This window comes from Canis lupus, chromosome 26, assembly GCF_003254725.2.
Source record: "Canis lupus dingo isolate Sandy chromosome 26, ASM325472v2, whole genome shotgun sequence".
NCBI lineage: Eukaryota > Metazoa > Chordata > Mammalia > Carnivora > Canidae > Canis > Canis lupus.
Genome location: NC_064268.1, coordinates 24270914 through 24284323, shown reverse-complemented (window position 1 = coordinate 24284323; position 13410 = coordinate 24270914). Strand labels below are relative to the sequence as shown.

The window sequence follows — 13410 nt, the reverse complement described above, 5'->3', positions numbered from 1 at the left end:
AACAGGCATATGCTTCTAATTGACAAGGGGGAAGTACCTTTATTGGCTCCTTTGCCAATATAAATTGCTCATTTCCCCTACTCTGGGAATATAGGGAAAGTTTTTTGCTGCCTTTGATTCAGATTCAATTCCAGATCTTCCATGTTCCTGAGAGTCTGAAGCCCATTTAACTCTCTGGTATCAATTTGTTATTAGTCATTCGGCTGTAAGCAAAAGAAATTTGCTTTGGCTGACAAATGAAAAGGGATCATACTTCAAGGATGTATGGTAGTCTATAGAATCAAAGGAAAATTTGGATAACTAGGCCTTGACAAAAACAGCCAGGGCACTATGGGGGCAGGGGGGATATCCTTGCACCAACTCTGATAGTTTTCTTGGGACACTATCATTAGAATGAATCAGCTCCTGATTGTGTCACCTCTGTTAAGACTAAAATCCTGGTGAGAAGGGAATTTTGATTGGACAAGCCTTGGATCACATGATCAACCAGGGGGGTATGAGGCTGTAATATTGTAATCTATAGTTTCACTAAAACCACAGAATGGAAAGGAATAGCATTCCAAAGAAAATGTGGGGATCTATCATTAAAAGAAAGGGGAAATGACTCAGGAGGCAAAAATCAATGGATAGCCATTACACTTAATATTTAAACGGTGGGGAGAAGACTATCTACAATGGAGCAACAGCCAGAAAGGCAGGAAGAAAATGAGAAGTGTCACCTAAAGTGGGTGCAGGGGTGAGGGGGGAAGGTCACTACTGAACTGGACTATGAGATCAAAATACTCAAGGATTTCAAGGAAAATGTTTTTCCCTTTTACTAGCTACTGTGAACACTGCAGTAATCTGTAGTGAACACTGATACTATGATATTCTGGTCATCCAAAACAACTCAGATATTTAAAGAGATATGCTTGAAAAATTAAGAAACACTGAGCTGAGTTTCTCAAAGAAGGTACACAACAACCTTGTCAGCTTCAGTAATGGATGATGAATATATTTATCTAAATATTAACTAACATAAAGATGGGTATTTAAAATTACTTGACAAAATAAGCTCAATGGTAAGTAACCTGCCAAAGTCAAACAATAAGTACTAAATTTAATTTTTAAAATCCTTTATTTTTAAATAAAGTTTAAAAGTAATGTGAGTAGTGTAAAATATTCAATACAGAAACATATAAAGTTGAAAGTCTCATGTAAACTACACTATTTGAAGAAAGCCATTAGTTGACTTTTCTATGCATCATAAACACAAATTTTTAAGTGAGTTCATACTATACATTTTTCTATTAATAGTTTGTTGCACTTAATATTATCATGGCCATTTTCCATGTCCGTACAGAATAAAGGTAGTTTATTAATTTTAATAGCCATATAGATTTTCTTACATGGCTGAAATGTGTTATTTAACCAATCCTTTACCAATAAACACTTAGGTTTTCTTCTGTATTTTTCTACTATGTAATTTTTATGTGTCTGTAGTAACTTAAACATTGTCACTTCCTGTTTCACTCTGTCTTCTGGTTTGAAAAGTAAGTTCAGTGTGGCCATGACCTCCAGTTTAATAAATACTTGAATCTGTTAAGCTTTGATATTGGTAGACAGTATACTAGTCAGGACTGACTCAATATTAAGCAATAGAAACCCAACTCAAAGTAACTTAAAGCAAAAAAGGGTATTTATTGGCTCACATAACTGAAAAGTCCATAGGGATATACTAGCTTCAGGCACGGTTGGATCCAGGGGCACAAACATTGTCATCAGGACTCAAGTCTCTCCATCATTTGGCTCTGCTTTCCTCGGCACTGGCTTCATTTTCTGGCTCATTTAATATGGTGGGCCCTGTTGGTTAGAGCTTTCATACTACAAAGCCAAGCAACCTCAGTAAAGATAGCTTCGGAGCTTCTCCTCCACAGTTCAGTAAAACTCTTATGGCTGAGTATCACTGGACCAATTTGAATCAAACCATTCCAGAACCAATCACTATGGTGAAAGAGATGGGACTATGCTGATTGATCAGGTCTGAATTACATGTACACCCAAGAAGCTTAAAGTTAGGCCAGACTGTCTGAACCATGTGAACTGGAAATAAGGAAAAGTGGTTCCAAGAAACATCAGAGTTGTTATAAAGAGTGCAATGGATGCTGGTCAATCAAAAACAACTGACGTCAATGGTAAGACCAGATACTGAAAAATTCGCTTAGTCTCTGTTCAGTAACAGCTGGCATTGTTACTTTCTTGATAATAAGAGTATTTTGAAGAAAACATCATGAGGAGTAAGTCTGTCCTGTACTCAGGAAGCCTGTAATCCATTTGAAGGGAATAATCATGTCCAATAGAGTACTTTGGATGATGCAATAGCATTTCAACAGAAGTAAACTCGGTGGCCTTGAATCTGAGAGCCCAACCATCTTGCTGACACAAAGCAGAACAAGCCTCCCATTGGCAAATAGTCCTGAGGCTGCTGAAGTCAGTGGTAAGTTTAAGTTAAGTGGAAACCTTTTCTTGTGTTCTTTTTAGCTGTTTGTCAAGGTGAACTGGTACATTTCTGTCATCTCTGTATTACTGCAGAAGAGAGGAATGGACAGTGCTTTCAATCTGCTGTAGTCCTTCAGATCTAGTATAAGGTCTCAGATGCTGAAAATGATCAAATATATATATGTAGAGACTTACTCTGCACTTAAAAAGAGCTGCTGGTCAAGTAGTATATAGCATGGTCCTTCCAGTTGTGAACATTTAAGTCCAGGGGAATGGGTGGGGGTGAGGTGCAGGTTGCTTCAATTCAAAACTCCTGGGTGGAAATGAGTGTAAGGCTGATACCAGTTGTAGTTTTCTCAAGCACAGCCAGTCTGATCGCAAATTTTCAAAAATGGCAGACAGGGCTGGGTTACATAAAACAGACAAATAGGTTACCTTCACCAGGGCTAGCCACACCAATAGCCAGGATGTTATCTGGAAGAATAGGCAGATTGATATCAATGCTCTGTAAATTAGTTTTTACCCTGAGTACTCCAGGGTCATTCCTTAGGGTTTCCTCTGGATACCATTTTCATCAGTCACGTATACAGCTTTCATTTTCATATGTATCTGCCCAAGAACTTTCAGCTCAGTAGAAGGATATATTCTCAATTCAGACTTGAGGTTCCGTTGAGTCTATGCTACATCTGGGAATGACAAGGTTGGGAGAGCCAGGTTCATGAAGGTTGGCCCTACTCTCTTTGGTAATCAAGTCTCCATCTTCTGAAACGGCCCGTCTCTGAGAATCAGCTTATAAAAAAGGCCTTAGGTTGGTTGGATAGTGCTGCCGAAAGACTTAGATTGAGATCTGAGGCAGGGAGATACGTAAAGCCCTAGATTTGAGTTTTAGGCTTTATTTTCAACCATCAATTTTTATATACAGTGTATATTAGACTCTCGAACAGATGATCCTCACCTTAAATCCCTCATTTTGACTGTGTTTGACAGGATTAAACGGAATGACTGGCAGTGTAGATCCGTATCTTTTTCTGTAAAGTACAGAAAAAAAAAATTGAGCTGACATTTTGAAGGTAGTAGAAAATGGAGTTTGTAGATAACTTCTTATTAACAATAGTTGTATATACAAGCAAGCTAGTCGTTAGATTTTTATTAGTTGAGGATGCACAGGCCTTGTTTGATGATTTGTAGACAAAGTCACATAATCCGGGTTAGTCTAGAGAATAAGAGACAAAGATACAAAGAAATCATTCCCAACATTTAACCAGTGCATTCATTATAGTTGAGGATAGCTGGCCCTTAAGTAGACTGTGAAGTGAAGGACTGAGATTTTTCTCATGACAAAAATCGAAGTCTACTTGTCTGACATGATCTGTCTGGGAGTTCATGAATTGAATCCATCCTGCAGAAACAGATTAAGTTGTCTTAATGCCTGAGAGTATCTCATAGCAAGGAATGAAGTCAGCCACTCTGAATCAGTGTAAAACAACAGTATTGAGACAGATGAAACTCCATTAAAACATCCACAAGGACAAGACACTGTGGTCTTGTAATATTAGGAAGAAGCTGCAGGAAGCTCGGGAGTCTAAAATCTTAGCTGCAGGCTTTGTAGATTTTCAAGTCAGTCTACATTTCCAGCAAAAAGGTAGATGATACACAACTTGAGATGCCCAGCAAGCAAACTACCATGGCTTGGTCAAAAGGTCTACCTCCAAATATCCCTAACGCCTGGTAGTTGATGGTACCAGACATCAAAAGATCCATCATAAGAGTACCTCTCATTGGTTAGAAGAAAATTTTCCAAAGCATCACATTTAACATCATATACAGGAGAGAGGATATCCAAAAATAGTCTCTTGTGGATCAGGTGTTACATGTAGTTAGCGAAGAGTATTCGTAATTTTGGAGATGTGCCAATGATGGAGAAAATTTTATTTTTTTTAAGGTTGTTAGCTCATTTATCTTGGAAAACAGCAGTTAAACTGAAAAATAACCAAGGAGCAGTGTAACTGCCCCTGGTTGAGTCATAGTGACTTGGAGTTTTGAGAATAAGATGAATAACCATTACCCCTAGGTAATGTTACCAGTATTTCAGTTCTACTTTCATTGTTAATGGTTATCCCTTGCACACGAAGTAGAGTACCATGGCTGATGATGGGAGGTCCAACGTATACAAGTTGGTCTAACATGGCCTCAATGAGGCATCATCAACTTTAGTACCAGCTTCAATACCTGGCGATTCAGGTATCCAAAGAGGATCAAGACTTCAGAGTTATTTATTTCAAGTACCACTAGAGCATCTGGTGTTTGTGAAAGAAGTTGGGTAAGGGGGTATGTCAGTGTAGAGTACGTATGAATTGCTCTCTGACTATATTGAATCCCAGGAATCACTGACTTGATATCCATCTGGGGGTACAGGGCTGTTGATCTAGTCCATTTGATACCACTTTCAGCCCACATGACTACTCTGAGGGGGCAAAGATATGCCCATCTTCTTGTACTTTTCTGACTTTGCCCACAGTAAGTATTCCTAAGGATGAGTAGCATCAACTGAACATGGACTTGGTTGGTAGAGGTACAGATCAGAATGCCATTCAGGTTGCACATGTTGTCTAGGGCAGTGGTTTTCAAACAGTGTTCTGAAGAATTCTAGGTGTTGTAAAGAAGTCTCCTTAGGGGTCACCATGGTGATAAAGGAAGATGCTTGTGGCAGGTTTCAGGCCCCCCACTCCTGCTTCATCTACAGCAGCTTCTCTTTTACTCTGGGCTTCCACATAGTTTTCTTCCAAAGGGCTTCATGGTCACAAAGCCTTTGGAAAACCAATGATCTAAGAATAAGTTGTTCACAAAATGCTGAAATACAAAAAATAGGTCACAGAAACCAGAAACTGTGAGCAAAGGCTGTGGTAAGCCAAGAAGGTGTTTTCCTAGTCATTCTTTCCCTAATATGGGCCACATTACAGAATGATGAAGTTATAACATTCAAGTGTGCTATAAATTGATGGCCTCAAATTGGGTTTGTGACTATCAAATAACAGTCTAATTGGCTTTAAGTGACAATAGTACTAGAGTTTTTGCTGTCAGCATACATCTGCAAAATGCATTCATTTCTTTGCAAATATTATCCCAAGTCCATGGCTAGATGACTTATTTTCAAGTACTGCTAAGATCTCAATGGGCCACAATTCAAATTCTAAGAAAATATTTCCTTCTCATCCCCCCTCCCCCTTTTCTCCATTCTTCTTCTCCTCCCTTCCCTTCCCAATCTCACCCACTTAAGTGAGATTCAATACCTTTGGGCTAGGTTTACAGCACAATTCTAAGGACAGACAAGTATATTGTTAAATGTCATGGAATCCATCCAACTTGGGGGACATTAACTTTTCCCCATTCCCTTCCCATATATTCCCACAAATTTTCTAGCAGTTCCTTTAACAAATAGAGGTAATACGATCAAGATATAGGACTCTTAGATAATTAAAACATACCAATTCAAGCAGTTATTGACAAAGTACAAAAAGGGAGGGGGGAAGGGCTTCAAAGATGCTGTTTATTCCTGGGCCTCCAGGGCAATCAGGAACCACTGGCTATACTGCTCTAAAGCAGTTTCCCTCATTCCATTTAAAGGAATGCTGCAAAAATAACATTGTGTTTGATTAAACTTAGGACATACTGGGCTAAACAGCTCAATGAGGCTCCCTGTTTGCAAGCCTTCTTAGAGCCTTTAATACACTATATTGAATCAGGGGAGGGAACACATATTTTACCACCTTACAGGACTCCGGAAGCTCTATGTATATAGATTATATGTATGCATCAAATATACACATGCATACATATATGAACAGCCCTGCTCTAAAAAAATGTAGTAGAACTATTAAGTAAATGTCTGAGGGCAGAGGACCATAGATAATAAGATCTTGGTGTCTAGGAATTATTAACAAGACTTAGGGGAAAAAAAAAAAAAAGAGAACAAAACATGAATAGGGATCTCCAATTAATTAGCCCATTTGGAAGACCATGGGAACAACTAAGAGTAGCTTTGTGTTTCATGTTACATAGTTTTACTGTCAGATGAACGTGTGCCATGTTGACTAGATAGTCTACCACTATGGAGAGTCTGTTCTTAAACCTTAGAGTTATTGCCATGGAATTCTGGTCTAGGTGCAGCCATCGTAAGATTACACTTAAAACATCCTGAGAGCACCATATCAGGAAGTTGGAAACTTTTCCAGGGTTACCAATCTCCAACCATATTAACAATGCAGGTAAAGTGGAGGCTAAGTTAATTTCATGGAGAGAACTGGACTGGGAGTCAGAAGGCCTGAGCTCTACCACTTTATAGGTGTGTCACCTTGGATAACCTTTTATATTTCCATTTCCTCATTTGCAAAAAGGGATTATAATTTACTGTGTTATTTTGATAATTGAGATTAATGTAAAAGTGCTTTGAAACTATAAAGTGCTAAATAAACATAAGGGATTACCATTATAGGTTCTACCTGGATATATCAAGAGGTCTTTTCTGGAATCTGATTGGAGCTTTGTGAGATGCTGTTAGGTAAAGGGATTCCTTGGTAGAATTTCTTACATTTGTGTGAAAAGTTCTGGTTCCTGAGTAATCCCAAAGATGCTGTGAGTTCACTGTGCCTTTGTTTTAATCCCAATATCTGCTGGTCAGAATATCTGCTTTCTATTCAGTAGGCTACTATAGACTTGAAGTGGACAAAGAATAGGGTCCAGTGACCTGGATAGGATCCTAGACACTTCATTAATTTCAATCATTTGAGATTGTGGGGTATGGTCCAATGCCATTCTTGACAAGATGTTGTCATTCTTCAGTGTTGATAACTAAAAATCCCCTGGTCCAAATTTACCATGTCTCTGAAGGCCTTAACTGAAAAAATGAAATGCACACTCGAGGAAAAAATTGGGCCTTTGTTGCGACAATATAGTTTCAGCTACTTGGCTTAAACAGTTTGACTTCACTATAAAGGGCTGTTCTGAATCTGAGTGGAACAGGAGTGGAGGTGAAGGCCACATCATGATGGTTGAATGCCTCCTGGATCACAGTGGTCCACTGGAATGGTGTCTTCTTCAGCAGTAAGGTGAAGGAATCACCAAGGGCAAAAATCCAGGTACCAGATCTGTAGGCTGATGGAATAGTACAAGGAAGGTGGTCAGAAGGTCCAGATGAATACTCAGCAATCAGGAGGCACAGGACTGGAAGGGACAGGAACAAAACAGGTAAGATAACAAATGCATGGAATTAGAAACACAGGATTCTAACACTGGAGTGAGTGTGCTATCAGCTATCAGCTGCCTGATGGGTACTACTCTTGATAGGACTAGCTAAGAAGCTGACAAATGATAAATGCAGAATTAAAAAAAGCTTTCTGATTAACAATTGGTGATGATAAGAACAAAGAGTTCTCTGGCAGGGACTGCTTCCTGACTCGAGAACAAACCATCTCAGAGTAGCAACAAACAGGAATTGCCCTTAAGTCTCATAATTTGGGGGAGTAATTTGTATTCAGCCTGCTGAGCAGTGCCTGAAGGGGGAGAAAGAAGTAGCTCAATGGGCAGCACATGAAGAACTGAATTTAAATTTATATACAAACATCGAAGGAGACCTGGTCTTTCTTACTTTTCCAATGCTTTCTTCAAATTATCCTACCACCTCATACTTTTAAAAGTTGTCTTTAACTTTCATTTTAAGAAGATTCCATCTTGTATGGGAAAGAATAAGATACCCAGGGAATAAGACCCTGGTATTCGCACCCTTCTGTTAATACCCTATATAATATATCAGTTTTTCTTTACATCTGAGGGCTCCCTAAATCTTTTAAATTTAGAATCAAAAAACAAAAACAAAAAATCATGAAACACAGAAAGAAATATGGCCCATAATAGTGATCTTTTTCCTAATCAAGAGTACTTAGATTACCAAACATCTTACGGAGAATCTATTTTGATGGCCTGCTCTCTAAATTAATTCTTTCTACAAAATGCTTCATCACATGTAGCAGTACAGGTGGGCAAAGATCCCTAAGACAAAGCCTTTGCTTTCAAGGCACTTGCTATCTGGAAAAAGCAAATGCTTGCCAGGGACTTTACGAGGTATGCTATGCAAAGGTAGCTAAAAGGTAAACAACTTAATATAAAATAATGTAAATATTATTTAATATACAACTTAAGAAAAAATAAAGCTAAAGAGATGCATGAAGTAGAGAACATGTGACGTAGATATTGAGGAAATGGCAGCATTTTGACAAGTGAAGAATCAGAGGAACACATCCCAAAGTAGAGAGCAAGAACGGAAAGTGCAGAGATGGTAGGTAAGTAAAGAGTGAGGCATTTTGGAAAATATCAAGTACCGTAGTTCACTTTTGATGGAGTGTTGCTAGAGTTTGCACTGAAGGTCTGGCAGAAACTCAGGTCTTCGAATTCCCAGTAATAGTGCTGGTGGCAGTGCTTGCTCGGTCGTTGTCTCTTCTTGAAGCAAGGTCAACAGCCCCCAAATTCAAAAACAAAAATATTCAGCTCCAGAGTTCCTGTCACATCCTGACAAGCTCTTCAAGTGGCAGGTGCAGTTCTTGAAAATCTGGAAATCTGGAGTCCATGTCATGGCTACACAGAAGAGCATCTGCTCCAGCTAGTGCAGAACACCGTAGTGAAACCTTTTCGGCCTCCTATCCTGGACATCTCACGTTTTGTCACAGAATTTCAAGCTTTGAGTTCCAGTTGTTTTTTTCCCCCTCCTTTTTCTGGAGGAAAGCATCTTATAAGATCACCACAGTCTTAAGATTCTTTTGAGGTACATCCAGATAATAACAAAAGAGCTAAAAGACCAACACGTTTTTCTCCAAAACAGTCATTTCTCTGGAAGTGAGATCATTTGTCTCTCCCCTTTATGTAAAAGGAATAGTCAATTGATTTTCTCAGACATTTGTATGGAATAGCAAAACAGGTAAACGCCTAACCAGACAAAATACACTTACATGTGTTTATGTTCACTTGCTTAGAGCTGTACCACTGGTAAGCACCACCCCACAAAATGAAAATGTTTGAAATCCAACTGTTCAAACATTTCTATAGTGTTTGCTGGACAATGGCCTGGAATTTGATAAAAGCAGCTGACAATTAACAAAGAAGCATTTTGGCCATCTTAGTGACACACTTTCAAGCAAATAGAATACAAAGCAGGCCAGGAAACAGTTAAGCATTGAAACACTTCCAAATCTACTGATTTTGCAGTTCAGCAGAAGTCATGACAAAACTTTCCAGAGAATGTTAACCTTCCATTAAGAAACATAAACCCCCAAACATCTTCAGGAATTCCATGCCTGATTTAGTCTGTTCCAAGTGAGCCAGCTTGCTAAAAATCCACCTGCACCATTAATTAGCTGGACTCGGCAGCACCATTTAAAAATAAGCCTGCTCACTACCAACCGCACAGACTAAGGATATAGAATATTGAGGAGTAATGGATGGCAACCATGGTTGTGGAAAATTGTCAATGAAAGAGGAAGGTAGTCAGGTACCAGTATAAGCAGCAGAAAACCAAGAATTGCTGGCCCAAAGATTCTACAGGCTTCTTAATAGTAGAGAACACACCCATTTCTAGTTTTAGCTGCTTTATATTGGGTGCCATTGAGCCATACCAACGTGTCAGCCACCCTTCAGGCACCCCATGGTAAAAGGAAAGGACTCAGAATAGAAGCCAAGCAGTGGAGTGTTGTTACCCCAACTATCCATTATGCATAGAAACAGCTCACATATCCCAGGGATTCAAACAGGGGCTTCAAATCGGTTGTGAAGGGTCCCAAATGACATCTAGGCCTCAGTTTCCTCCCTGTGGCATAAAAGAATCATAGTTTTTAACTCTTCTGGGTCACAGCCCCCTTTGAAAACTTGCTGGCGATGGATCCTCATTCCCCAAAAATGCACACTCCCACTATTTCTGCATACAATTCCAAGGAGTTTAGGGGGATCTCCAACTTCAATCCAAGGTTCCCAGGTTCAAAATCCAAGAACTGGGCAATTGCTAACTTTTCTTACAACTCAAAAAAACCCCGTTACAAACAATAATCATCCCTTACGTACATACCGACGCTTTATACTTTACAAAGCGCTTTCAACCCCACAAACATTGATAGGCAGAGGAGGAAACTGAGGCGCCGACAAATTACTGAGTGATTTGCCTAAGGTCACTCGGCCAGCTGGTGGCTAGGCCCGGAAGCAAACCCAGCTCTTCCGACTCCGGGGCTTGTCTCCCCACCCCGGAGCTGCCGCCAGAGCTCCCGCCCCTCACTAAGGGGGCATAAGGAGAAAAAGGCAAAGTAGAAAGCCCACCACCAACCATCCCCCGGCGCCCTCTTGCCCCCCCAACTGGGTCCTTGCAGGCCCCGAAGGGTGGCGCCAGGCCTCCAGGCCAGCCCCGGCCACCCCCGCCTCCCCGGCCGCGCCAAATCCCGCCGCCGCCGCCGCCTCCCCGGGAGCGGGGCGGAGCAGCTGCCCGCCGCCGCCGACCACCCGGACGACTCCTCGTCGAATCGCAAACGCATAGGCCGCCGCCCGAGTTCTGCGTACGAGAAGAAAGACGCGGCGCGAGCGCCAACGGCCACCGGGCGCGCGCCGCGGCGGCCGGGCCTGCGCCCCAAGAGCTGGATGCCAGAGCAGGAGAAAGAGCCGCCAACCGATCGCTCGATCGACCGCGCGCCCGCTCCTTCGCCCTACCAGACCGGGGAGGGGGGGAGGGCGCGCCAGGGCTTCTTCGAGTTAGGGGCCTGACTCCCCGGCGACGAGACAAGATGGCTCCTCCGGTCCGCGCCGCAGCTACCGTCCCGGCTGCGTCGCTCGGCCCGCCCCCGGTACTGTTTCTTTAAATGGCGGAGAGGGTCATGAAAGCAGGAAGAGAGGCGCGCGCTCTCACGTGACAGGGGCGGGCCCGGCTAACAAGATCCGGTCACGTGGAGACCCGCTTCCCGCCAATCAGGAGGCGTCGCATCAGGGCGGGGGCGGGAAGAGCTGCGGCTCCGTGATTGGCTGAGTGCGCCGCGGAGGCCTCGGGGGCTTGGGGCGTCGGGGAGTGCGCGAGGCGGCCCGGGTTGTGTGCACTAGCGGAGACAAAGCGGTGCCCGAGGTGGCCGTGGCGGCTGCGGCAGCGGCGGCAGAGCAGCCCTAAACGCCGAATATCGTGGTGCTGAGTCCTGTCATCATCTCATCCAGCGCGGCGCGTGGGCGGCTTGTCTCGCGGCGGCGGCGGCAGCGGCGGAGGCGGAGGCAGCACATGGTTCCAAGAGCGCGCTGCGGTTGTTGCGTTCCAATTCCGTGGGGAGGGACAAAGGCAGCTTTGAGCACCGGGCAACGCCCGGTCGGGTGGTGCGCTCGCCACACTGCCCTCGACTCGAGCCTTGAAAGCTGGGACTAACTCCTCTCAGAGAGGAGGAGGCAGCCTCGGTACCGAGGCCCGGCAAGGGCCCGGCAGCCAGAGGCCTCTGTCTGAGGGAAGTGGGGGAGGGGCGCTGCCCACGTCAGGTGATTTGGGCGGGTCAATTCTGAGGCGTCTTTGTGGGTCAGTGTGAGGTAATTTGACCAGCCCACTACCCTGAGGAGATTGGGACGGGACCACAAGCTAGATTGGTTCTGGGCTTTGGAAACAGAAATCGCCATCAGCGCTTAGACCTTTCAGTTGGGAGGTGGTGAAGCCGGAACTAACGCCGTATGTACTCCATCGACTTCGTAGTCCTCAGCCTGGGGCCTGTTTAAGAATCCTGGGCTCATTGGTGAAGAAATGGGTGACTGTCCAGTTTTATGACCGAAGTTGGTAAATTTCCGGATTGCTAAATTTTCTGATCAGAAATTTAGAGGAACAAAGAAAGCTTGAAGAACTTGTGAAGATGGAGCAGTCATAAATCTTCAACTCCCAATACCGTCTACTCCAAGACCATCCACATTCGACTCCTTGAACTATCGCAACTTAATGCTAAAGCACTTTAAGACTACAGATTTATAACATAGTTTTTTCCCCCAGAATATTGCATCATAAATATTGAGAAGATTAAAAAAAGGAGGAATCAATTGTAGTTTTAGACATCTCTTTGAATGTGTTTTGGATAGGTACTAGGAAACCTTCTTTAACCGTCAGAAGCACAGACTTACCAAACCTTTACTGGAAGGAATCCTGGAAAATCTATTACACCGTAAGGTTTTATTTCCCAGTTAGGGGGTAAAGGACTGGAGACCTCACTGCACTCATGGCTTTCACAAATTACAGCAGTCTCAATCGAGCTCAGCTAACCTTTGAATATCTGCATACAAATTCGTAAGTATCCTTTAGGTGCCACTGAGGTCACTGCTAACTCATTCCTTGATAATACGGAGATCCTTCTCCCAGAAAATTCTGCGTTTTTACTTTTGGGGATGTATCACTGGATGAGTCCTTGAGCTCTGTGTTGAAGAACTGAGATCAGTGAAATATTTGTTGCTAATCCAGAAGAATGTGATCTTCATTTGTTGGATCAAAATATATTTGCTCATATGCAAATTTTAGCTTTTTTGAAGTCAATATATTGAATTGTTTCATTGAGTGTTGGATAGGAATCCAACAAGTACTCTTTGGATCACCAGAAGTTGGACTATTCTAGAATCAACTGTTTCTCTTTAGTGACAAAAGCCGAAACAGTTGGGTAATAACAAGTCTTTTTTTTTTCCTAGCAAGAAAAAAAAAGAAGACATTTAGATGACAACTTTTGAGAAGAAATTATTAGTTTATCTTTTCAGCAAACAGTTGGCTCTATCATCTAGGGAGATCTGTCCTTACGTCCAATATTTTATGTGCTAAGCAGGAAATGGCAACTTGTTTAAACCCATAATTTAAATAGCCTTCCCCCAAAATGTGCAAATCACAGAACACATAACGTGTTTATGATT

The 13410-nt window shown here is 42.3% G+C and overlaps 2 protein-coding genes across 6 annotated transcripts in view; one reads left to right on the top strand and one right to left on the bottom strand.

Moving 5' to 3' along the window:
- Nucleotides 1-1660: 1660 nt before the first annotated feature.
- Nucleotides 1661-11256, bottom strand: TUG1 (taurine up-regulated 1; the record flags this gene model as incomplete). The annotated part of the gene is made up of 3 exons (XM_049102133.1): nt 1661-5328; nt 6978-7698; nt 8853-11256. A coding segment is annotated over one exon (468 nt), but the record flags the coding sequence as incomplete, so codon positions are not given.
- Nucleotides 11257-11524: 268 nt separating this feature from the next.
- Nucleotides 11525-13410, top strand: part of MORC2 (MORC family CW-type zinc finger 2) — a 41974-nt gene continuing 40088 nt past the window's right edge. For 3 of the 5 annotated variants that reach the window (XM_025474573.3, XM_025474570.3, XM_025474569.3), the window contains exon 1: nt 11526-12802. In XM_025474573.3, coding sequence (XP_025330358.1) covers nt 12735-12802 — 68 coding nt within the window. In that variant the 5' untranslated portion in view covers nt 11526-12734. Of the gene's footprint in view, nt 12803-13410 lie in introns of all 5 variants that reach the window. The other 2 variants (XM_025474571.3, XM_025474572.3) reach the window with 2 other exon arrangements.